Source organism: Procambarus clarkii, chromosome 89 (genome assembly GCF_040958095.1).
Source record: "Procambarus clarkii isolate CNS0578487 chromosome 89, FALCON_Pclarkii_2.0, whole genome shotgun sequence".
Lineage (NCBI taxonomy): Eukaryota > Metazoa > Arthropoda > Malacostraca > Decapoda > Cambaridae > Procambarus > Procambarus clarkii.
Window position 1 is genome coordinate 17,696,953 of NC_091238.1, and position 27,512 is coordinate 17,724,464.

Consider the following 27,512-nt stretch of genomic DNA (forward strand, 5'->3'; position numbering starts at 1 on the left):
ATCAGAAAGTCCTAATGAAAGCTTGACAGGAATGATATCAGAAAGACCTAATAGGATTATATTGCAGCGCACACAGGTCGACCTCTGCACCACCTTGGTGGATGTGATCCAACTCTTTGCCCCCACGTGATGCTGAGGGAGGCAGGGCGTGGATCTGGATACAATCCACCTACTGTTATGGAGGGTTATTAAGACCCGTCAACCTCTGATGGGTTATTAAGGTCCATTAACCTCTGGAGGGTTATTAAGACCCGTCAACCTCTGATGGGTTATTAAGGTCCATTAACCTCTGGAGGGTTATTAAGACCAGTCAGCTTCTGGAAGGTTATTAAGGCCCATTGCCCTCTGGAGGGCTATTAAGGGCACCACATTAGTTTACTAAGCAACCAGCAACCATACTTTAGGCATGAACGTAATCAGTGGCTTAAATAAACTCTGGGTGAATATAAACCTCGCTTCTCTTGAAATATTATTATTATTAATATATATAAAAGTAGATCGTAATTACTAAAAAAAACGCTAAGATATTTAACTGTTTAGTTAAACTAAAAATACGTTCACGAGAAAGGCTATTTTAAAGGAAATATTGTAAGAGATTAAGAGAAGAGACAATTCAATTTTTTTTCATCTTGGAAGAGCCTGTCTGATGTAATGTTAATTGATAACACCTTGTTCCTCCTCTCCTGCAGGAAACCTGCTGGTGGTGCTGGTAATGGTGCTTCACCGCAGGATGAGGAGTCATACCAACTTCTTCCTGACCAACCTGGCTGTTGCTGACCTGTGTGTGGCTGTCTTCTGCATCTATCAGAACTTCGCTCTCTACGTCATCAAAGAGTAAGTGACTCCCTTACTTGTCCTAAACTCTAGTCTTAAAAAACTAGACACAGCAAAACAAGTACAATGTTTAGGCTAGATAAGGTTAAATTAGGTTGTGTTAGGCTAATTTAGGTCAAGTTAGATTAGATTAAATTCGGTTAGATTAGGCTGGGTTAGGCTCTCTTCACAATATCATATATTCTCAAACAAGTCCAAAGCAAAATGAAAAAATTTAACTGCCTCTGGTAACACTTGACAATTCCATGTATCTCAAGATAACTCGTCTCATGTCCACGTCGCAAGCGACCGTTCAGGACTCATCTTATCGTTCACCCTTTGTGAGCAAGACTGTACAGACTGCTCTGGGAACCTAAGCGTGTTCTTGTGCCTAAGGTTGCCGGAATCTGCAGGATATATATCCAATCTGAAAGTTAAATCTAATCCAGCGCGAGGGAGAGTCCCCGAGGGCCGAGGGGGTGAGAGACAACAGTCAAGGGCACGGGCCGAGGACTCCCGATAGGCGTGACAGAGGGCCGAGGACAGACGTGACAGAGGGCCGAGGACAGACATGACAGAGGGCCGAGGACAGACGTGACAGAGGGCCGAGGACAGACGTGACAGAGGGCCGAGGACAGACGTGACAGAGGGCCGAGGATAGACATGACAGAGGGCCGAGGACAGACGTGACAGAGGGCCGAGGACAGACGTGACAGAGGGCCGAGGACAGACGTGACAGAGGGCCGAGGACAGACGTGACAGAGGGCCGAGGACAGACGTGACAGAGGGCCGAGGACAGACGTGACAGAGGGCCGAGGACAGACGTGACAGCAGAAACTATTATAGACAGTTTTGAAGCCTGATAAACATGAGAGTTAAAGTATCAGACGGAGGAGCATGTCTGAGCATCATGGAACGGGAATGACGCGTTGACAGTAATCCCTGTCTACAGAGGCTAGACAGAGATCACTGAAGAGTTAGAGCCAGAAGAGAACGTATCAGGGGACCAGGAGTCATCAAGCCTTTACACATCCCCCTGACGAAACCTGTGCATCTTTCCCAGATCATGGCTGCTGCTTCTCGTGTATTTATTAAAGAGTTTACGAGCTGGGAAACGTCACATTCCAATGTAAATATTGTGTTAGACAGCCTCGTAGTGCTTCGGGACGCGTGAACTCTTGAACATATGTAAACAAAGCCGCCATGATTGAGGAAAGATATACAGGTTTCGTAAAGGGGGGATGCGTAAGTGTTTGATGGATCCTATTTGTACGAATGCAAATGCATCCTTTAGTGAGACCAATGTTACACGGCCGGACGGAGCCACACGGCCGGATAAAACCACACGGACAGACAGAGCCACACGACCGGACGGAGCCGGATAGCTTGAGCGCTTTCGTATACATTTCACCAGATTTTAAAATTGTCTCCATTTATTCCAAAAAATTTGTTTTTGGTAAATATTAAATATTGTGTTTGTGACTCACCACCTGGAGTGTGTTCTCAGCTCTCTCAGTTGTCGCTGAGATCTTATTAGAGATGTGACCACTTAAGTGACTCAGTTATCACCACACCTCATTGTTCCATAGTTATCATGTTATCATAGTTATTATGTCATGCCTTCATATTTTTTTCATGTCAACATATTTGTTTCATGTCAACATATTTGTTTCATGTCATCATATATGTTTCCTGTCACTATATTTGTTTCATGATAACATCTATTGTTCCATAGTTATCATGTTATCACACGATAACTCTCCCGCTCATCTCCAGAGTTTGAGATGCTATATTCATTACAATCTAAGAGTTTATATCAATTGAACATCATAAAGAAACAGCTCGGGTGTATTCTTAGACACTGTGTCCCTCACCTGGTGTATACTTAGACACTGTGTACCTCACCGGGTGTATTCTTAGACACTGTGTACCTCACCTGGTGTATACTTAGACACTGTGTACCTCACCGGGTGTATTCTTAGACACTGTGTACCTCACCGGGTGCATTCTTAGACACTGTGTACCTCACCGGGTGTATTCTTAGACACTGTGTACCTCACCTGGTGTATTCTTAGACACTGTGTACCTCACCGGGTGTATTCTTAGACACTGTGTACCTCACCTGGTGTATACTTAGACACTGTGTCCCTCACCGGATGTATACTTAGACACTGTGTACCTCACCGGGTGTATTCTTAGACACTGTGTACCTCACCGGATGTATACTTAGACACTGTGTCCCTCACCGGATGTATACTTAGACACTGTGTACCTCACCGGGTGTATTCTTAGACACTGTGTACCTCACCGGATGTATACTTAGACACTGTGTCCCTCACCGGATGTATACTTAGACACTGTGTACCTCACCGGGTGTATTCTTAGACACTGTGTACCTCACCGGGTGTATTCTTAGACACTGTGTACCTCACCGGGTGTATTCTTAGACACTGTGTCCCTCACCGGGTGTATTCTTAGACACTGTGTCCCTCACCGGATGTATACTTAGACACTGTGTACCTCACCGGGTGTATTCTTAGACACTGTGTACCTCACCGGGTGTATTCTTAGACACTGTGTCCCTCACCGGGTGTATTCTTAGACACTGTGTACCTCACCGGATGTATACTTAGACACTGTGTCCCTCACCGGGTGTATTCTTAGACACTGTGTCCCTCACCTGGTGTATTCTTAGACACTGTGTACCTCACCGGGTGTATTCTTAGACACTGTGTCCCTCACCGGGTGTATTCTTAGACACTGTGTCCCTCACCTGGTGTATTCTTAGACACTGTGTACCTCACCGGGTGTATTCTTAGACACTGTGTCCCTCACCGGGTGTATTCTTAGACACTGTGTCCCTCACCTGGTGTATTCTTAGACACTGTGTCCCTCACCGGGTGTATTCTTAGACACTGTGTCCCTCACCGGGTGTATTCTTAGACACTGTGTCCCTCACCGGGTGTATTCTTAGACACTGTTGCCACAAGAACCTCAACACCAGCCTGTCGCAAAGGTCTTGGGAATTCCTTTATTTGTCTATATTGTCCCAATAACATAATAATGTTGTTTTATTGATCAGAGGAAGTTCAGGGGAAAGTGTTAATTTTTCTCCATTGTGTATCAACACCCGCTGCCCTTATCCTGGTGTATTACACACCTGTCAACACCCGCTGCCCTTCCTCCTGGTGTATTAAACACCTGTCAACACCCGCTGCCCTTCTCCTGGTGTATTAAACACCTGCTGCCCTTATCCTGGTGTATTAAACACCTGTCAACACCCGCTGCCCTTCCTCCTGGTGTATTAAACACCTGTCAACACCCGCTGCCCTTATCCTGGTGTATTACACACCTGTCAACACCCGCTGCCCTTCCTCCTGGTGTATTAAACACCTGTCAACACCCACTGCCCTTCCTCCTGGTGTATTACACACCTCTCAACACCCGCTGCCCTTCCTCCTGGTGTATTAAACACCTGTCAACACCCACTGCCCTTCCTCCTGGTGTATTAAACACCCGTCAACACCCGCCCCCTCACCTGTATACCCCACTAACACCCGTCTGTGCCCACAGCTGGTACTTCGGGGAGTTCCTGTGTCTGATGTACCAGTTCGTGAACCAGCTGAGCTACACAGCCTCAGTGATCATCCTGGTTGTGGTGAGTGGCGAGCGGTACCTGGCCATTGTCGAGCCCCTCCGAGCCAAGACCCTTCTTACCCGCAAGAATATGATAGTAAGTCGCTCTGGCTCCCCACACACACCTGTAATGTCTTCTGCACACCTGTATTGTCTTCCTCACACATCTGTATTGCCTTTCACACACCTGTACTGCCTTTCTCATACCTGTATTGCCTTCTACACACCTGTACTGCCTTCCGCACACCTGTATTGTCTTCCACACACACCTGTACTGCCTTCCACACACCTCTACTGCTTTCCACACACCTGTATTGTCTTCCTCACACATCTGTATTGCCTTCCACACACCTGTAATGCCTTCCACACACCTGTAATGCCTTCCACACACCTGTAATGCCTTCCACACACCTGTACTGCCTTCCACACACCTGTACTGCCTTCCCACATCTGCTCTGCTCCTCGTTCGGTTGCTCCAATTGCATCAGTCATACCTGCCAGATAATCCACACCTGCCATAGCTCCACATCTGCCCCCCCCCCCTTAATACTAAACCTATTACAGCTTTCCAAACCTTCCCTCGTGGATTTGACACAGATATTACTGCAGCCACACATGCAAGGATGCCACAACTGTTACAGGTGTCTCGCCAATACCTACTCCTATACATGTGAAAACCTTCACATATGTTTGACCTCGTGTGTACAGATGTGTTCCAAAACAGTTACAAATGTCATTGTACGGGGGGTTAAAAATACCAATAGAGGCCAGTGTTCAGGTGAGAACAATTGATGAATACAAAGGTATTTAATTATTGTGGCTTTACGGCTTAAATGGTTGAGGTCTAAAAATACAAGAATGTTTCATAAAAATTTTCAGGGATTTTTTTGTTGTGTGTGTGTTGGGTATTACAACATTCTCGTGAGTTTAGGTAAATGGATATCGTCACCCCGTATGCAGATACCCCTCACCACACGTATAGATATCCTCACCTCACACACACACACACACACACACACACACACACACACACACACACACACACACACACACACACACACAGATACATTTACAAGAGCACCATAAAGGCCGCGCATTGTGGCGGGACAATTAAATTACCCGCCAAATTTGACTTTGTCAGTTGAAGGCGCCTGGCGGCCTTCCCGGGCAATTTTCCCGCTAATTCCTCAGGGCTTTGCCAGCGTTGCCTACGTCGCTGGCACGGCCGTAATACGGGGTTGTAAATCATTACGAGCTTTCTTATATATCTATATTTTAAATAATTCCCGTTGCCGGGGACAGGAAGCCTGTAATTAAGCTTATCGATCTCCCCTTCCCCCACGAAGCCAACTGTGCTGACTATACTTGCAACCCAGGATGCAAGCCGCAACAGTTGCCAATATCCTGGGCACCTATCACCTAATAGGTTAGTTGGGGCATCAGAAGACTTGAAACGTGCCCAACCGTTGCGGTTTCACTCGGGGATCGAGTCCATGATCCTCGATTGCAAGTTTAGAGCGTAGCCCACTGCAACACGGGACCGATGAAGTTAATTTTGAACGATGACTGTGAGGATAACCTGGCCAGGTCCTGACCAGGTTCCAGGTACTGAGATCTCAAGCCAGTAGCGGTACTCCACAGCACTCGGAGCACTGTAGCCTAAACTATTGGTTTGATCTGCATCCACTCAGCTCCATGTGTGTCCTGGCCTAACATGTTCCGTTGAGGGCGCTAGAATAACTTTCGGCCGGTCCCTCAAACACTAACTACCGCGGGCGCCACACAACCACCTAACTCTGCTCTCTGGAGCGTTGGCGCGAAATGTTTGTCACGTTTTTAAATGAACAAATCCACAAGGGCCGTGACGACGGTTCGAATCCTCGTCACGGCCCTTGTGGATTTGTTCATTTGATGCATCACGTTAGTGTGATCTCTGTGTGTAATGATAGTAGCATGTCCGGCTGGCTGGCTCCTCCCGGCGCCTCCTAAGGTTTCCCAACGTCAGGAAACTGTCGTACTAAAATGCCCTTATCCTATCCTACCAGAGGACCCAAAACAGAAAACGGGACATGCTGTCAATTTCGCAACCCGCTACCATTTTCTAGTACGACAGTTTTTGACGGTAGGTAGAGTGTACGTCAACATACGACGTTATGTTAGGAGGACGGGTTGGGTGAGTGTGTGTGTGTGTGTGTGTGTGTGTGTGTGTGTGTGTGTGTGTGTGTGTGTGTGTGTGTGGGTGTGTGTGTGTGTGTGTGTGTGTGTGTGTGTGTGTGTGTGTGTGTGTGTGTGGGTGTGTGTGTGTGTGTGTGTAGGGTGGCAGTCCGTCCCCATGTTCCCAGCGTCAGTGAATGGTTTAGATATAACAATAAAGTTCACCTACAGTACTATTTACCAGTAAGTGTGAGAAATTATATGGGCGATATTCCAAGAAATTCCCATAAGACTTTGGTCTTAGTTTCCCACCTGAACAACGCCATGTTTTGACTCGAGTGATGTTGCGCTCATGAAACAAAATAGCATCAAGCTGTTGGACAGATTAGTGATTTAAAAAAAACGCGGGAATATTCGCATGAACGCTAACAGGAGAGAAGCAAGTTGGCCTTAACTTTCCGTGACCCGAGGCCTCGGTCAGGCTACTGAGTTTGCTCAAAGTTACGCTCAAATTATCACAAGATCTCTCCCCCTCACACACACACACACACACACACACACACACACACACACACACATGTACACATGTACACATGTACAGGTGGTGGAGGCCAAGACCGTCAGTAATTTCAAAGCGTTATATGACAAAGAGTGCTGGGAACGCGGGACACCACGAGCGTAGCTCTCATCCTGTAACTACACTTAGGTAATTACACACACACACACCACTATATATATATATATATATATATATATATATATATATATATATATATATATATATATATATATATATATATATATATATATATATATATATATATATATATATATATATATTACCAGTATATTGTGTTGCAGGTGACGATGATATTGGTATGGATCTTCTCTGCTCTCTACTCCTGCCCCAGACTCCTCTATTTCACGGTAAGTGTTTGTTCTGTTTGCGTGAGCCTTTCTGAGCCTTAAGAGCGTTCGTGCACTCTTGCTATCAACGCACTCAGAGGTTTATAAACCCATCAACACACTTCAAACTCTGTAGAGTGCAACTGTTGCTGCTGCCATATAATTTGTCAAAAGTCTATCGACTATATACTACACAGAGTATGAGGGAAGTGTGGGGTGTAGGAGGGTGAATGTTATACAGTGTTGTGTATGAAACGTCACGTGTATTAATGGCAGTGTGTCTTGAGTTTGAAGTATATTGATAAGAGTGTTTGGTGCTTGGAGTATATTGATAGCCGCGTGTGCCGTGGCTTGGAGTACATTGTCAACAACAGAGTGTGTGTGTGTGGCGTTTGAAGTGTATTGATAGTAGTGTTTTGGTGCTTGGAGAACATTGATAGCATATTGTGATGTGCCTTGAAGTACATTGACAGCAAAGTTTGAGCAGTTTGGAGTGAATTGATGACTTAATTAACCTCTGTGAACTTTCACCAAAATTTAGGAATATATAGTCAAACGTATCATAATGCAGAAGAAAAAATATAGATGAAAGGTCTGAATCTATGCTACTCCTATATATATTATTACTAGGTCGGGTACCTGGCTGTGCCCGGGTTTCTCTGCCCCTCTTTCCTCTCCTTCCTCTTTCAACTCTTTTCCCCTATTCCACCCCCTCTCTTTCCCCTTCTCAGTAATACCTTCAGCACCTTCCATCCTAACTAAAATTAATACGTTGTAAGGATGTCATTTTTTTCATTTACTGAGATTGAAAATTAGTGTAATTTGCTGTTTAATACGAAGGTAAACATGGAGCTCGTCCAGGATCACCCTGTATACATAGGGTGTACATGTCCACATACATGTCTTGTATACATGTCCTGTATACATGTCCATAACCCAGACCAATTACTCTGCAAAGTTTTCGTAAGGCTAGTCCCAAGTGCCATATCATCCTTCTTTGGAAAAATGAAAAAACAGACAGATATTCTTATAGGTGGAGATTATTATTGTTAATAAGAAAATCCACCAGGGCTGTGAGGCGGCGAGAAGCTACGACCAAGGCCTTGCCAGCCACACACACCACCACCACCACCACATACACCACCACCACATACACCACCACCACTAGTGGTAGAATGTGGCGCCTACACTGCCTTGGTTGTGGGGTCGCTCCCACCTCACAGCCCTGGTGACTTCTCGCATTGATATATATCACGTTATTGGGATTTCTATGTGATTATTATTATTAATTTTATTATTATAATTATTATTATCATATATTTTATTATTATTATTATTTTCATATTTTTTTATTATATGCAATGAACGATTGTTGAAATGTACAGATATTCTTGGGTTAGTTGTTTAACTTGTGGTAATGTTGCATGAGAGCCCAGACTGTGATGCAAGAATGTTGCGACGTGTTGCAGGTGCAGGAGTACCCGGTGGAGGGAGGAGGGACGGAGGCCATGTGCCTCCTGCGACGTGACCAGTTCGACACCCGGATCTGGGACGTGGTGAGCCTGACGCTGCTGTACCTGCTGCCGCTGGTGCTGCTGTCGCTGCTGTACGCCCGCATCGCCCACACGCTGTGGCGCTCGGGCCGCCTCCTGGCCGCCGCCACCTCCCCGCACTACACCTCCGCCGAGCTGGCCGCCGCTGAGTACGGCACCTTCAAGACTCAGCACACCGCCTCCGTCAGCTCCACCTCCAGCAGCGCTGCGGGCGGTGCTGGGGTGGAGGGCGGGGGCGGGGGCGGCACGCCCACCAACACCCCCGCTAGAGACAAGTCACTCCGCGTCACTCGCGGCTCCGTCAAGTCCATCATGTCCACGTACGTGTCCATGGCCAGCGTGAGGGACGAGGGCTCGCGCGGCAACAACCACTCCGCCCCGGATGTCATCCCGCTGACGCCCCTCGGTAGTTCCCGAAGGAGCCGCCGCGGGGCGTCGCCGAGGGTGCGGCGGCGCGCGCTGCACCTGCACCCGTCGCCGCTGGTGCTGCGGGCGCGGCGGAAGGTGATCAACATGCTGGTGGTGGTGGTGGTGAGCTTCGCGGCCTGCTCCCTGCCCTTCCACACCCGCAAGATGCTCCAGTACTACTGGACGGCCTACAACCACACCTCCCACGCCTCCTACCTCCTCACCCCCGTCACCTTCCTCCTCATGTACGCCAACTCCGCCGTCAACCCCATCCTCTACACCTTCATGAGCCGCAAGTTCCGCACCTCCTCCTGCGACCTCCTCACCTGCCGCCTGCGGCAGACGCGCCGCGCCAGGCCGCAGCGGCCCACGGTGGTGGCCAGGCTCAGCGGGAGGGACAAGGTCGTGACCCACCTGGTCTGAGCACCCAATATTCACTCCGTTAAAAACCCGACTGTTTGGCCTCACTACACGCGGCCATACCCAACCAACCCACCTAACATAGCAAGGCCCAGAATTAGAAAACGTCACCATCGCGGTGGTATAATTTATAATAATGCGTCGGAATTTTAACGCATTTGCTCGATTCCTTGGATGATCCTACATGCTGTTGTGGTGCCACAGTAGTCTACCAGCTGTGGTGCCACAGTAGTCTACCAGCTGTGGTGCCACAGTCGTCTACCAGCTGTGGTGCCACAGTTGTCTACCAGCTGTGGTGCCACAGTAGTCTACCAGCTGTGGTGCCACAGTAGTCTACCAGCTGTGGTGCCACAGTTGTCTACCAGCTGTGGTGCCACAGTAGTCTACCAGCTGTGGTGCCACAGTTGTCTACCAGCTGTGGTGCCACAGTTGTCTACCAGCTGTGGTGCCACAGTAGTCTACCAGCTGTGGTGCCACCATGGTCTACCAGCTGTGGTGCCACAGTAGTCTACCAGCTGTGGTGCCACAGTAGTCTACCAGCTGTGGTGCCACAGTTGTCTACCAGCTGTGGTGCCACAGTAGTCTACCAGCTGTGGTGCCACAGTTGTCTACCAGCTGTGGTGCCACAGTAGTCTACCAGCTGTGGTGCCACAGTAGTCTACCAGCTGTGGTGCCACAGTAGTCTACCAGCTGTGGTGCCACAGTAGTCTACCAGCTGTGGTGCCACAGTTGTCTACCAGCTGTGGTGCCACAGTAGTCTACCAGCTGTGGTGCCACCATGGTCTACCAGCTGTGGTGCCACAGTAGTCTACCAGCTGTGGTGCCACAGTAGTCTACCAGCTGTGGTGCCACCATGGTCTACCAGCTGTGGTGCCACAGTAGTCTACCAGCTGTGGTGCCACCATGGTCTACCAGCTGTGGTGCCACAGTAGTCTACCAGCTGTGGTGCCACCATGGTCTACCAGCTGTGGTGCCACAGTAGTCTACCAGCTGTGGTGCCACAGTAGTCTACCAGCTGTGGTGCCACCATGGTCTACCAGCTGTGGTGCCACAGTTGTCTACCAGCTGTGGTGCCACAGTAGTCTACCAGCTGTGGTGCCACCATGGTCTACCAGCTGTGGTGCCACAGTAGTCTACCAGCTGTGGTGCCACAGTAGTCTACCAGCTGTGGTGCCACCATGGTCTGCCAGCTGTGGTGCCACAGTAGTCTACCAGCTGTGGTGCCACAGTAGTCTACCAGCTGTGGTGCCACAGTAGTCTACCAGCTGTGGTGCCACAGTTGTCTACCAGCTGTGGTGCCACAGTAGTCTACCAGCTGTGGTGCCACAGTAGTCTACCAGCTGTGGTGCCACAGTAGTCTACCAGCTGTGATGCCACAGTAGTCTACCAGCTGTGGTGCCACAGTAGTCTACCAGCTGTGGTGCCACAGTAGTCTACCAGCTGTGGTGCCACAGTAGTCTACCAGCTGTGGTGCCACAGTAGTCTACCAGCTGTGATGCCACAGTAGTCTACCAGCTGTGGTGCCACAGTAGTCTACCAGCTGTGGTGCCACCATGGTCTACCAGCTGTGGTGCCACAGTAGTCTACCAGCTGTGGTGCCACCATGGTCTACCAGCTGTGGTGCCACAGTAGTCTACCAGCTGTGGTGCCACCATGGTCTACCAGCTGTGGTGCCACAGTAGTCTACCAGCTGTGGTGCCACAGAAGTCTACCAGCTGTGGTGCCACAGTAGTCTACTAGCCGTGGTGCCACAGTAGTCTACCAGCCGTGATGCCACAGTAGTCTACCAGCTGTGGTGCCACAGTAGTCTACCAGCTGTGGTGCCACCATGGCCTACCAGCTGTGGTGCCACAGTAGTCTACCAGCTGTGGTGCCACAGTAGTCTACCAGCTGTGATGCCACAGTAGTCTACCAGCTGTGGTGCCACAGTAGTCTACCAGCTGTGGTGTCACAGTAGTCTACCAGCCGTGGTGCCACAGTTGTCTACCAGCCGTGGTGTCACAGTAGTCTACCAGCCGTGGTGCCACAGTAGTCTACCAGCTGTGGTGCCACAGTAGTCTACCAGCTGTGGTGCCACAGTTGTCTACCAGCTGTGGTGCCACAGTTGTCTACCAGCTGTGGTGCCACAGTAGTCTACCAGTTGTGGTGCCACAGTAGTCTACCAGCTGTGGTGCCACAGTTGTCTACCAGCTGTGGTGCCACAGTAGTCTACCAGCTGTGGTGCCACAGTTGTCTACCAGCTGTGGTGCCACAGTAGTCTACCAGCTGTGGTGCCACAGTTGTCTACCAGCTGTGGTGCCACAGTTGTCTACCAGCTGTGGTGCCACAGTTGTCTACCAGCTGTGGTGCCACAGTAGTCTACCAGCTGTGGTGCCACAGTTGTCTACCAGCTGTGGTGCCACAGTAGTCTACCAGCTGTGGTGCCACAGTTGTCTACCAGCTGTGGTGCCACAGTAGTCTACCAGCTGTGGTGCCACAGTTGTCTACCAGCTGTGGTGCCACAGTAGTCTACCAGCTGTGGTGCCACAGTAGTCTACCAGCCGTGGTGCCACAGTAGTCTACCAGCTGTGATGCCACAGTAGTCTACCAGCTGTGGTGCCACAGTAGTCTACCAGCCGTGGTGCCACCAGGCCCCGTTCTTCCTTAACCCTTAGGCAGCTAACAACGCTCATAAGCATTTGCAGTAGTTCAACATAGTCTGCTAATCGCACCGATGAACAGTGACGTTGTGTCAATGAACAGAATGTGGTTCTGTTTGTGAATCTGGTAAACTAACAAGAATATTTGACTGCAGTTATAGTAGTATAAGAATATAAGACTCCAAAACACTGCAGAAGATCTGTTTGTTAACTCTTTAACTCTTTTTTTTTAGGCCAGATGCCTAAACATGTAATAGTGAATCATTTGGGGCTGTTGACCGGCTTAACTGCCACTTAAGAAGCACTCGTGCTAGGTAACTAGCGTTAGTAAACTGTGAGAGATAATGGCACTGTAGGTGAGTACTTTGATAGTCCTTGTTACAGCACTAAGACAATCCCTGTGTCTTAGTGCTGACTAAGACTATCTCTGTGTCTTAGTGCTGACTAAGACTATCCCTGTGTCTTAGTGCTGACTAAGACTATCATGACAGTCTATGACACAATGTCTCGACAGTTAACAAGACGATTAAAAAAAATGTGAACAGTGAACAAAAATGGTGGTGACACAGGTGCCTAAGAGGATTGGATTACGCGCAAGTGAGTCACAATAACGTGGGTGAAGATATGTTGTCCAAACCCACACGTCAGAAGATGGACCGAAACGACGACGTTTCGGTCCGTCCTGGACCATTATACGATGATGGTCCAGGACGGACCGAAACGTCGTCGTCTCTTCCTTTTTCCGATACGTGGTTTGTATATCATTATGAGCAAAGCGTATTGAATTGGTGATCATATTTCCTGACGTTGAAAGTATTGAATGTTTATGTGTGTGGGAGTCTTATACCTTGTGTGGAGTCCTGACTTGTACCTTGTGTGGAGTCCTGACTTGTACCTTGTGTGGAGTCCTAACTTGTACCTTGTGTGGAGTCCTGACTTGTACCTTGTGTGGAGTCCTAACATGTACCTTGTGTGGAGTCCTAACTTGTACCTTGTGTGGAGTCCTAACTTGTACCTTGTGTGGAGTCCTAACTTGTACCTTGTGTGGAGTCCTGACTTGTACCTTGTGTGGAGTCCTGACTTGTACTTTGTGTGGAGTCCTAACATGTACCTTGTGTGGAGTCCTGACTTGTACCTTGTGTGGAGTCCTGACTTGTACCTTGTGTGGAGTCCTGACTTGTACCTTGTGTGGAGTCCTGACTTGTACCTTGTGTGGAGTCCTAACTTGTACCTTGTGTGGAGTCCTGACTTGTACCTTGTGTGGAGTCCTGACTTGTACCTTGTGTGGAGTCCTGACTTGTACCTTGTGTGGAGTCCTGACTTGTACCTTGTGTGGAGTCCTGACTTGTACCTTGTGTGGAGTCCTGACTTGTACCTTGTGTGGAGTCCTGACTTGTACCTTGTGTGGAGTCCTGACTTGTACCTTGTGTGGAGTCCTAACTTGTACCTTGTGTGGAGTCCTAACTTGTACCTTGTGTGGAGTCCTGACTTGTACCTTGTGTGGAGTCCTGACTTGTACCTTGTGTGGAGTCCTGACTTGTACCTTGTGTGGAGTCCTGACTTGTACCTTGTGTGGAGTCCTGACTTGTACCTTGTGTGGAGTCCTAACTTGTACCTTGTGTGGAGTCCTGACTTGTACCTTGTGTGGAGTCCTGACTTGTACCTTGTGTGGAGTCCTGACTTGTACCTTGTGTGGAGTCCTGACTTGTACCTTGTGTGGAGTCCTGACTTGTACCTTGTGTGGAGTCCTGACTTGTACCTTGTGTGGAGTCCTGACTTGTACCTTGTGTGGAGTCCTGACTTGTACCTTGTGTGGAGTCCTGACTTGTACCTTGTGTGGAGTCCTAACTTGTACCTTGTGTGGAGTCCTGACTTGTACCTTGTGTGGAGTCCTGACTTGTACCTTGTGTGGAGTCCTGACTTGTACCTTGTGTGGAGTCCTGACTTGTACCTTGTGTGGAGTCCTGACTTGTACCTTGTGTGGAGTCCTGACTTGTACCTTGTGTGGAGTCCTGACTTGTACCTTGTGTGGAGTCCTGACTTGTACCTTGTGTGGAGTCCTAACTTGTACCTTGTGTGGAGTCCTAACTTGTACCTTGTGTGGAGTCCTAACTTGTACCTTGTGTGGAGTCCTGACTTGTACCTTGTGTGGAGTCCTAACTTGTACCTTGTGTGGAGTCCTGACTTGTACCTTGTGTGGAGTCCTAACTTGAACCTTGTGTGGAGTCCTAACATGTACCTTGTGTGGAGTCCTGACTTGAACCTTGTGTGGAGTCCTAACTTGAACCTTGTGTGGAGTCCTAACATGTACCTTGTGTGGAGTCCTAACTTGAACCTTGTGTGGAGTCCTAACATGTACCTTGTGTGGAGTCCTAACTTGAACCTTGTGTGGAGTCCTAACATGTACCTTGTGTGGAGTCCTAACTTGAACCTTGTGTGGAGTCCTAACATGTACCTTGTGTGGAGTCCTAACTTGAACCTTGTGTGGAGTCCTAACATGTACCTTGTGTGGAGTCCTAACTTGAACCTTGTGTGGAGTCCTAACATGTACCTTGTGTGGAGTCCTAACTTGAACCTTGTGTGGAGTCCTAACATGTACCTTGTGTGGAGTCCTAACTTGAACCTTGTGTGGAGTCCTAACATGTACCTTGTGTGGAGTCCTAACTTGAACCTTGTGTGGAGTCCTAACATGTACCTTGTGTGGAGTCCTAACTTGAACCTTGTGTGGAGTCCTAACATGTACCTTGTGTGGAGTCCTGACTTGTACCTTGTGTGGAGTCCTAACATGTACCTTGTGTGGAGTCCTAACTTGAACCTTGTGTGGAGTCCTAACATGTACCTTGTGTGGAGTCCTAACTTGAACCTTGTGTGGAGTCCTAACATGTACCTTGTGTGGAGTCCTAACTTGTACCTTGTGTGGAGTCCTAACTTGTACCTTGTGTGGAGTCCTGACTTGTACCTTGTGTGGAGTCCTAACATGTACCTTGTGTGGAGTCCTAACTTGAACCTTGTGTGGAGTCCTAACATGTACCTTGTGTGGAGTCCTAACTTGAACCTTGTGTGGAGTCCTAACATGTACCTTGTGTGGAGTCCTAACATGTACCTTGTGTGGAGTCCTAACTTGAACCTTGTGTGGAGTCCTGACTTGTACCTTGTGTGGAGTCCTAACATGTACCTTGTGTGGAGTCCTAACTTGAACCTTGTGTGGAGTCCTAACATGTACCTTGTGTGGAGTCCTAACTTGAACCTTGTGTGGAGTCCTAACATGTACCTTGTGTGGAGTCCTAACATGTACCTTGTGTGGAGTCCTAACTTGAACCTTGTGTGGAGTCCTAACATGTACCTTGTGTGGAGTCCTAACATGTACCTTGTGTGGAGTCCTAACTTGAACCTTGTGTGGAGTCCTAACATGTACCTTGTGTGGAGTCCTAACATGTACCTTGTGTGGAGTCCTAACTTGAACCTTGTGTGGAGTAATAGGAAAACATAACTAAAAAAATGTAAATTTTGATGATGTTATGATTCGCTGTGAGATAATATTTGTTAGTCTTAAGAAAAACCCAAAATTATGTACCCCATGTTGTCTTATATATATAATATATATGTTTAAAGGTAAACCAATTTTAATTTATGTCTGAAATTCTAACTGTGTATTCAAGGATTTGAGTGGTTAGTTGAGCAACTTGTTTGATGCGTCGAGGCACGGTAGATGGGAGATAGACTGGGTGGGTAATGACGTCACCTTGTATACTTACACCTGTTAACTGGTTTCTACACCTGTTTCTACACCTGTTTCTACTTATTTAGGTGTGTTAACAAGACTTAACTGTTCACGTCTATTTATCCCGTAGACCAACAACACACATTATCTCTTTCTTTATGAAGCGTCTTAAATGTACACACACAGAGAAAGCTAAGAGTTGTCCAGCTAAGATTTGTCCAGCTAAGATTTGTCCAGCTAAGATTTGTCCTGCTAAGATTTGTCCAGCTAAGATTTGTCCAGCTAAGATTTGTCCAGCTAAGATTTGTCCAGCTAAGATTTGTCCAGCTAAGATTTGTCCAGCATTCATTACATATGGAAAGGAACACAAGTGGTTTAATTTCCGAATAGTAACACAATTATATACAAATTGTGTTGACTCCCCTAAATTAACGACTAACATTCTCCAGAATATAACTGGCAATTCTTGCTTGCTAAACAAAGGCATCTGATGTAAGGAAACGTGCCTAAACATCAAGCCTTTCCCAGGATTCGAACCCGGGGTCAGTCACTTGTGAGGTGACTGTGTATACGCAAATCGTTTGGTGTATCCTAAACTCTTCTTGGACTGGAGTTTTTTTGTGTTCATATCACACCTGTCAACCTGTCCTCACACTTTTGTCCCAGCACAAGACGTTGATATCAACTGTATCATTGTAGGAGAAAATATTGAGAGTCCAGGGACGCGGGTTCGATCCCATTGTAGTGCCTCAATATTTTCCTCGTAGATTTACCACCTACTTGTGCTTTCCTTGTGTATATAAATGTGTGTGTGTATAAAACGGGCAGTTATGCCGGAGGCACAACGCAATATTAAATCCTGTGGTATATTGGAGACTTTCGGGGCCGTTGAGAGGGGGAGAACCTGCTGCATGGGTAACAGCTTCTCCCCCCCTGTATCAACCTACCCTGGCTTTGCGCCCTGGAGAAGCCACTCCAGACCGACAACCAGAGCGCATCTCCATAGTCTCCTGAGACTGATGGATGCCTGCTACAGGTATATACACGAACATCAGTTACAATTATGGTTACAGTGAGCTGTTAATGTAGAGTTGTGTTACATTTGTCCTGGTGGTGACCCACTCTGCTCCTGTAGTGAGCATCGCTGACTTACAACATTCGCTATATCTCAACTTTAAATATTTATGTATATATGAAAATGTATTCATAATGTTGGTATCTTTAAGGCGTTATAGTAGATATTTTCTCTTGTTTATATGGGGGGGGGAGAGAAGACCTGAAAAATGCAGTGATCTCCTTGGAAGTAATTGTTTCAAATATGTGTATATGTGTAAATGGTTATCATTGTATGTGTAAATGGTTATCTTTGTATGTGTAAATGGTTATCTTTGTATGTGTAAATGGTTATCTTTGTATGTGTAAATGGTTATCTTTGTATGTGTAAATGGTTATCTTTGTATGTGTAAATGGTTATCTTTGTATGTGTAAATGGTTATCTTTGTATGTGTAAATGGTTATCATTGTATGTGTAAATGGTTATCTTTGTATGTGTAAATGGTTATCTTTGTATGTGTAAATGGTTATCATTGTATGTGTAAATGGTTATCTTTGTATGTGTAAATGGTTATCTTTGAACGTGTAAATGGTTATCATTGTACGTATATAACATTGCGTTCTGTTATTGCTCTAGTCTCCCTATATTGAACTGTGTTGATGATTTATGAAACCTGAATATGTCTGGACAGATTAGTTCACAAAGTTCCATATTACAATGTTCAATATTATGTGATCCAATACTGTTTACATCGGTGTTGCTGTGCTCTCTCTCTCTCTCTCTCTCTCTCTCTCTCTCTCTCTCTCTCTCTCTCTCTCTCTCTCTCTCTCTCTCTCTCTCTCTCTCTCTCTCTCTCTCTCTCTGCAGTTTTCATTAAAAGAATCAATATGTTTAGGGTAAACTTTACTAAACAAATGGGTCTAAAAATGTATGAATCTGCTAGTTCTGTATGACTTGCTCATCACCAGTTGGTATAGCTCATGTGAGCGCCGTGCTCAACAAGCTGACTTATAATTATATTTAATCTATATCAAAATGTTTGTATTTTCCGCCAAAAATAAATTATCTTACTTTAACTTTGGTTTTTTTCGGGGTGGGGGAGGAGTTAGCAATGTAGATGTTTAATTATTCTCTGCAACTCTCCAGCTTGCAATAATACACCTTGCAAGGCTCCCTACCCCTGCAGCCATCCCTTTACGCAACACCTGTAACATTGACGTCACCAACTCACGCACACCAGGAGCCCATCACGGCTGAGGGCACACCAGGAGCCCATCACGGCTGAGGGCACACCAGGAGCCCATCACGGCTGAGGGCACACCAGGAGCCCATCACGGCTGAGGGCACACCAGGAGCCCATCACGGCTGAGGGCACACCAGGAGCCCACCACGACTGAGGACACACCAGGAGCCCACCACGACTGAGGGCACACCAGGAGCCCACCACGACTGAGGGCACACCAGGAGCCCACCACGACTGAGGGCACACCAGGAGCCCACCACGACTGAGGGCACACCAGGAGCCCACCACGACTGAGGGCACACCAGGAGCCCACCACGACTGAGGGCACACCAGGAGCCCACCACGACTGAGGGCACACCAGGAGCCCACCACGACTGAGGGCACACCAGGAGCCCATCACGACTGAGGGCACACCAGGAGCCCACCACGACTGAGGGCACACCAGGACGCTTCTCCCGCCCCATAACTCACCCCGAGTAAACATCCAAGAACTAATTAGAACTTACGGTCAGTACAACTGCCAACCAGCCAAATTGTGTGTCCGCTGTAATTAGCGAGGGATGCCTCGCTGACCTGAGGCGCTGTACTCTAGCGCACGGTTACCTAGTAGTAAAATAGGTACCTGGGAGTTAGTCAGCTGTCACGGGCTGCTTCTTTCCTGGGGGTGGAGGCCTGGTCGAGGACCGGGCCGCGGGGACACTAAAGCCCCGAAATCATCTCAAGATAACCTCAAGAATCTTAAGATAACGGTAACTCTTCCTTCACATTCTGCGCGGGCTCACGTGAGGACAAGGAGCTGGGGTATGAGGACAAGGAGCTGGGGTATGAGGACAAGGAGCTGGGGTATGAGGACAAGGAGCTGGGGTATGAGGACAAGGAGCTTGGGTATGAGGGACAAGGAGCTGGGGTATGAGGACAAGGAGCTGGGCTATGAGGACAAGGAGCTGGGATATGAGGACAAGGAGCTGGGGTATGAGGACAAGGAGCTGGGATATGAGGACAAGGAGCTGGGGTATGAGGACAAGGAGCTGGGGTATGAGGACAAGGAGCTGGGCTATGAGGACAAGGAGCTGGGATATGAGGACAAGGAGCTGGGATATGAGGACAAGGAGCTGGGATATGAAGACAAGGAGCTGGGGTATGAGGACAAGGAGCTGAGGTATGAGGACAAGGAGCTGGGGTATGAAGACTAAGAGCTGGGGTATGAGGACAAGGAGCTGGTGTGTAAGAGCGGAGTGTACTCATTTATGTATGACTGAGGTTGAACTTCAGTTCCCGGACCCCCCTAATTTCATTTAACGGTCGTCTCTCACCCCACTTTTCTATAATTGTATCTGTTCTTGAAATAACTGAATTGCTCGCCAGGTAGTTAACTCAACACGATTGCTGCTCACTTTAAAGAAGTGCTTCCTGGCGTGACTCCGTCTCATTCTTAACTTACAATTCCACAATCATACATATTCATACAATTACAGTTTCAAGTGCTTGGAAAATCTCGTATGTCTCTATCATGTCTCTTCACTAATATTTGTCTTAGCCGTTGTGAGATCAGGTGTCCTCACACTACCTTCCCTCACACTACCCACCCTCACACTACCCACCCTCACACTTGCTCCACACTGGAGGCATGCGGATGTGTGAAGGCTGAAGTGTATCCTCTCCGAGACCAGCGGGAGCGAGGTAATATCTTTGATCTGTCCCCCGTGGCACATGAGACGGTGGCTCTGTTTACAGTGGTAGGTGGCGGGGGGGGGGGGGGGGGCAGCCTCACCCACCCACCACCCACCTCCTCCAGTGGTAGGTGGGAGAAGGAGCACCTTTACCCATCTAGGTAAAAGTCCCACATACCCATGAACAAATCCACAAGGGCCGTGACGAGGATTCGAACCTGCGTCCGGGAGCATCCCAGACACTCGTATGTCTCAAATCCCTTGTGGATTTGATCATTTGATGCATCACGTTAGTGTGATCTCTGTGTGTGTCCCACATACCCATTTTGTCCACGAATCTACCAATCCGTTACGAATACGACGTAGTTGTAAAAAAAAACTAAACCACCACAATACCGACGTATACATCAGCTTCAATAGGCTAGACTAGACGACCTGATTGGCCTCGTACGTTTCTGATCAGGCAAAACCGTTACAATTTGTTACGGAGTGTTCCATGGATTGAACGGGTTGAAGACAACGACCAATAGCCAACCCGTCACAACAGCAGCGCTCCAGAGCCTCCTGTACAAATTGTCCTAATTAAGAATGTCGTCTCTCAACTCCTGTACAAACTGTTCTCATTAAGAATGTCTCTCAACTCCTGTCTCATCTCCACTCGCCAGAAAAAAAAATCTTTTCCGAGGCAATGTGTGGAGCAAAATATTAAAGTGTGGATGAGGAGGGGGAGCAGTGCCTATTGTGTGAGGTGGGAGTGAATAGTGGCCTCAATCACCACTCTGGGTAATGAGGTGCATCTTGTTCCCCCTTGTTGGGGCTGGGGGCAGGGCTGGGGCAGGGCTGGGACAGGGCTGGGGACAGAGCTGGGGTAGGGCTGGGGCAGGGCTGGGACAGGGCTGGGGACAGGGCTGGGGACAGAGCTGGGACAGGGTTGGGACAGGGCTGGGGCAGGGCTGGGGCAGGGTTGGGACAGGGCTGGGGCAGGGCTGGAGCAGGGTTGGGACAGGGCTGGGACAGGCCTGGGGACAGGGCTGGGGACAGGGCTGGGGGACAGGGCTGGGACAGGGCTGGGGCAGGGCTGGACAGGGCTGGGACAGGGCTGGGACAGGGCTGGGACAGGGCTGGGACAGTGCTGGGATAGGCCTGGGACAGGGCTGGAGCAGAACTGGGACAATTGTAAAGTATTGGGAACGTGTGGGAAAAATGTTAGTGGAAGAAAATTATAGCTGATACATGTATATGTATACACATGTATACATGTATGTATGTTTATACACCTGTATGTATGTGTATACATGTATGTGTGTATATACACCTGTATACATTTACGTATGTGTATACACCTGTATACATGTATGTATGTGTATTTACAAGATATGTGGAAGCTGGTCAAAATTGCATTTCACCTTTGTAAACGCAAGTTAATGACACAATGTAAAGACACCTCGAACACTGTTTATGTAGGACAGACGTAAATATGTATTTATGTCTGTAGGTTAGTTTAGCATTTTAAAAGCACTACACAATCACCTTCTGTGGTTGATTATTCAATAAATCCCTGAACTATATGTTTAACAATCACCTTCTGTGGTTGAGTGTTCAATAAATCCCTGAACTATATGTTTAATAACAGATCTCTCACCCTGTCCATGGAGGACAGAAGAAAATGTATATATGCTGGTTAGTACTGTAAATGTGTGGCCACGTCTGTGGTAGAAAATAATAATAATAATAAAAAATGCACGATAGAGATAGTCACATATATGACTAAAGACTTACCTAACAGTACGGAGGGACAAGTACAGGTGTACTTGCACCTCTTGTACTTGTACTTGTAATTGTGTAATTGTAAGTACAGGTGAGGCACTGACAGGTGAGTACTGACAGTACTCACCTGTCAGTACTCACCTGACTCTGCTTACCTATCAGTACTCACCTGTCAGTACTCACCTGACTCTGCTTACCTGTCAGTACTCACCTGTCAGTATTCACCTGTGGAGGCAGCTCTACACATATAGTGTAGAGGTAGATAAGTATTTCAAGCTTAATATGACTTTACTAAAACACTATGAACTAAGTATACAAAGATTGTTATATATGATAAATTTGTTTTTGTTATAATTTGACACACAAATGGGTATAAGTTGTGGCGTAGCGGGTGACAAACAAGGCCCTAGAGCAATTACGCCTTAACGACCGTTACCGGGGGCACAGACTGCCCGCCCGCCTGACCTGCTGCTCTCTCTCTCTCGCCTCACCAAGACGACGGAGTCAGTCGAGACGTGACCAGGGTAGTGGGTGGGGGGAGTGGAGGACGCCTTGATGGATTCATCTTACCTTGAGATTACCTGAAGGTGCCACCGTTCCTCTAGTGGCCTTGTTTACGGGCTCGCCATAGCCCGTGCTACATAGACACTTCGTCCTGAGGAGCTAAATCTTTAACAACAACAACAACAACTCTAGTGGCCCGGACCCCTCCGCACCCGACGGGGACTGGAAGCCGGCGGCTTGTTAGTGGCCCGAACCCTCCGCACCCGACGGGGACTGGAAGCCGGCGGCTTGTCAGAGGTCAAAAACCGTGTGTTTCATTACCTCTGCCAGCTAAGTGATATATTTTATTTTTGTTTTATTTTTTTTCCAGTTTGTTGTATTTAATTAGGTCATAGTTGAGCTGGTTTACGCTACCATACGTGTTATTCAGTCAACCTGTCCCGTCGCCTAACAGTCGCATATTTGACGGACTCGACTAATCCGTTAGAAATGCGACGTATTAGTCAAAAATCAAAGTGCCTTAATGTTGGTGTTTTGTTGAGCCTGGGCTCGGCCAGGCGAGGCTGGCGGCGCCAATGGCAAGTTAGACACAACAGTTGTGTAGATCACGGAGCGACAAATCTGGAATTAAGTGAGCTATTTATCAGAGGTTTGTGATTATTTAAGGGTCCGAGGCGTTGTATGGTAACGTCCCCCGTTACCTGATTCCTCCGTTACTGGGTTAGTGTTGTATGTTCGTTATCAGTGAGTGGGGGGGGGAGGGAGGGGAGGGAATTATCAGTGGAAAGCGTCAAGCCATAACGACTATATACTACTTGGAAGGGGTCAGAATTTGGGATGGGACGGGGGACGGGAAGGAATGGTGCCCAACCACTTGGACGGTCGGGGGATTGAACGCCGACCTGCATGAAGAGAGACCGTCGCTCTACCCTCCAGCCCAAATGGTTGGGTGGAGGGGGGGGGGAAGTAGCCCCAGAAAGGGTGCGGTGGTAGGAACCAGGAAAATTATCAACTCTGTAGGTCTGTGAACCTTGCCCTATTAACGTCTGATAATTACCCTTATAATACCTAACTACATCGCGCCTGACAACCTAATTCAAGTTTAACATGCCTAATTATATGGCTGCCTTTTTCTGTAGCTTTTAAGAGCGTGTGTGGTAACTCAGGAGGCTGTTTACACCAGGTAGTTAGTGGGTGGTGACATCGTTAGGCAGACAATGGTGTTTGTTAGGGGGGGGCGGGGAGGGGGGGGGGTAGGTAAAGAATCATTGCAGTGGTTCCCCCCTCCCCCCCACCCCCCTTCCCCCACCCCGAGACCCACCCACCCACCTAACCTGTGGGTGGCAGTCTCCACAAGTTGACCAATTTGGTGTCCAGGAGACGAGGATAAGTTCCCAGTGCCTGTCCACGGACACTTACAAGCGCACCTCACTTACTCAGACTTATTCACACTCTTACTCACACTCACTCTTATTCACTCTCACTCACTCGTACTCTCCCATTCCCAGGCTCGGGAACCTGTACACCAGTTGATTGACAGTTGAGAGGCGGGACCAAAGAGCCAGAGCTCAACCCCCGCAAGCTCAACTAGGCGAGTACATCCGCCTCTCATCAAGCCATTTGTGCACCTCACGCCAAAGATATATTTATGGTTAATTTATCTATAATTAACCCTCTTCCCCCCCCCCTTTCATCAAATTCCGATTTTGTAGGCAGGAAAAAAATTTTCTTGTTAATTAAACCCTTAAATTTCCTAGGCTGAGCGAGCTATCATATGATCCTCCACCTGGCTTGTACTCCACCCTCGTTCCATACACCCTCTCCAGGTAAATTCTGGTCAAGGAAGAGGTCCCGTGGATAGCTGTCATCATCACTGCCAAAATCGATGCACGCGACAAAATAAATTACAGAACTGCAGTAAATTAAAAGGAAGAATAATTGGTTAAATAAAGCACAGGGATCTACGCCAGCCGAGTAGATGAGCACACGAGTACCTTTGTGTGGTGGGCAGTGGACGAGGCGCCCTTCATCATGATGGCCGAGTGCGTGCCGCTAACTGCCGCCCTCCTCCGTTGTCAATATCGCGGGGACACGCGGCCCCCACATACACAACTAACCTCTAACGCACGCTATCCTCACCGAGGCTGAAAACTTTCATGAAAGTGCTTGTCTGTTTGTTGATTGTGTTTGTCAAGCAAGTACTTTTTATCCATGAGGGTCTGCGTTACTGGCTGTGTTGGCGGCAGTCGTGGGTCTGCGTTACTGGCTGTGTTGGCGGCAGTCGTGGGTCTGCGTTACTGGTTGTGTTGGCGGCAGTCGTGGGTCTGCGTTACTGGCTGTGTTGGCGGCAGTCGTGGGTCTGCGTTACTGGTTGTGTTGGCGGCAGTCGTGGGTCTGCGTTACTGGTTGTGTTGGCGACAGTCGTGGGTCTGCGTTACTGGCTGTGTTGGCGGCAGTCGTGGGTCTGCGTTACTGGTTGTGTTGGCGACAGTCGTGGGTCTGCGTTACTGGTGTGTTGGCGACAGTCGTGGGTCTGCGTTACTGGCTGTGTTGGCGGCAGTCGTGGGTCTGCGTTACTGGTTGTGTTGGCGGCAGTCGTGGGTCTGCGTTACTGGTTGTGTTGGCGACAGTCGTGGGTCTGCGTTACTGGCTGTGTTGGCGGCAGTCGTGGGTCTGCGTTACTGGTTGTGTTGGCGACAGTCGTGGGTCTGCGTTACTGGTGTGTTGGCGACAGTCGTGGGTCTGCGTTACTGGCTGTGTTGGCGGCAGTCGTGGGTCTGCGTTACTGGTGTGTTGGCGGCAGTCGTGGGTCTGCGTTACTGGCTGTGTTGGCGGCAGTCGTGGGTCTGCGTTACTGGTGTGTTGGCGGCAGTCGTGGGTCTGCGTTACTGGTTGTGTTGGCGGCAGTCGTGGGTCTGCGTTACTGGTGTGTTGGCGACAGTCGTGGGTCTGCGTTACTGGTTGTGTTGGCGGTAGTCGTGGGTCTGCGTTACTGGCTGTGTTGGCGGCAGTCGTGGGTCTGCGTTACTGGTTGTGTTGGCGGTAGTCGTGGGTCTGCGTTACTGGCTGCGTTGGCGGCAGTCGTGGGTCTGCGTTACTGGTTGTGTTGGCGGCAGTCGTGGGTCTGCGTTACTGGTGTGTTGGCGGCAGTCGTGGGTCTGCGTTACTGGTTGTGTTGGCGGCAGTCGTGGGTCTGCGTTACTGGCTGCGTTGGCGGCAGTCGTGGGTCTGCGTTACTGGTTGTGTTGGCGGTAGTCGTGGGTCTGCGTTACTGGTTGTGTTGGCGGCAGTCGTGGGTCTGCGTTACTGGCTGCGTTGGCGGCAGTCGTGGGTCTGCGTTACTGGTTGTGTTGGCGACAGTCGTGGGTTTGCGTTACTGGCTGCGTTGGCGGCAGTCGTGGGTCTGCGTTACTGGTTGTGTTGGTGACAGTCGTGGGTCTGCGTTACTGGTTGTGTTGGCCTTAGAAAAGCCAGGTCATGTATTTTAGTTATGTTGGTTTAGGGAGTGTTTCCAGTTCAGGATGGAAGTGAACGAAGCGCATCTTAAGTCACGTAGCCCGTCCTCTAAACAAAGACCCAAAGTCCATTCCATGCACCCGCCAAACCCCGTTTAACGAATGAAAACCGGTTTGCACACGACTCACAACTGATAACGTTCGAACACTTCCGGAACAAGTTCTTCACTGACGACTTTTTGTTAGATTGATAAAGATTAAGCCATCCAAGAGATGGCACGGGCATGAATAGCCCGTAAGACTTTTGCTCGAATCCCAACGCTGTAAATACTTCACCCACGTACTACAAATAAAAGTAATCGGCAATAGAACCTAAACACCAGACCTCACCAGTGCCTAAATATGTACAATATGCTAATATATAATAATAATAATTTTATATTTGATAAAATTCCTATTTTGAATGAACAGCATGTTAAACTTGATGAATGTGTCTTTGGGGGTCGACCACTGGATGGAATGGACATGGTCTGAGGACGGGTTGCTTGTTAATCCAGCCGCCAAACCCCATTGTTTATGCAACCTGTCCTCTGGCCAGGCTCGTTAAGGCCGCTGCCGTCCCCCCACGACGCAGTCATCGATTTTTATGTATTGCGCATTCAAAATAAGTTTGTTCTCGTATATAAAGTAATATTATATATTAAAGTTTTATTTATAGTTACTTAGGCTTGGAATTTAGGTTCTGTTGGCGATTATTTGTATTTGCAGTACGTGGGTGAAGCATGTGTAGAGTTGAGTGGAACAAGTCGTCAGTGAAACACAATTTGGAAAAATCTTACAAACAGTGGTTTGGCTGTTGGATTAAGAAGCATTTGGCCATTGTTGATGATGGTTGGGATTGTTTATGAAGAAAGGTTTACACACGACTAACAACTGATGACACGTGTACATTGCTCGTATAGAGCTTCGCTGACGACCTCTGTACAAATGACCACCTGTAAGTGTTCCACCCATATACTTCAAATACAAATAGAAAACGGAATCTAAACACCTAACTATACCTAGAACCTTAATTAATATTATTATTATTTACGATACCAAACTACTTATTAATAGGCAGCACTTTTAAATAAATGAATGCGTCATAGGGGACGGCGGCCGCTTTAACGAGCCTGCTTTGATGACAGGTGGCTCTGACACACAATTGACAAATACACAAAGTATGAACAACTGTGGACTACGATCATTCATGTTTGGTACACATAGTGAACCCACCGCTCCTTTGTTTTAATTAAAACAGAAATAAATGAAACTGCAGAAGTCCAAGACAAAAGTGCTATGTTGGCCGATACGAGGCTGCCTCCATTTATATCCAGACAAACTCGTTCATGTATGTCTAACCTACGCTTGAAACACTCGAGCCACAATACAGTACAGTAATGTAATGTTAGTCCGCTATCACCTACTACCAAATTATAACCTTGTTATCGAATGCGTGACGTTATAACACAACGATTGTAATCATTAAGCCAAAACCAAGTTATACATTTCCTCGCCAACTCGAGGAAT

General features: G+C 48.0%; 1 protein-coding gene across 1 annotated transcript; it reads left to right on the plus strand.

Annotated features, from left to right (window-relative positions):
- The first annotated feature begins 702 nt into the window (after positions 1-702).
- Positions 703-10,065, plus strand: TrissinR (Trissin receptor). Its single transcript, XM_045766911.2, has 4 exons — positions 703-834; positions 4,387-4,546; positions 7,465-7,530; positions 8,979-10,065. Exons 1-4 carry the CDS (start codon positions 713-715, stop codon positions 9,891-9,893), a joined length of 1,263 nt encoding a protein of 420 aa, XP_045622867.2. The 5' UTR covers positions 703-712; the 3' UTR covers positions 9,894-10,065.
- The last annotated feature ends 17,447 nt before the right edge of the window (positions 10,066-27,512 follow it).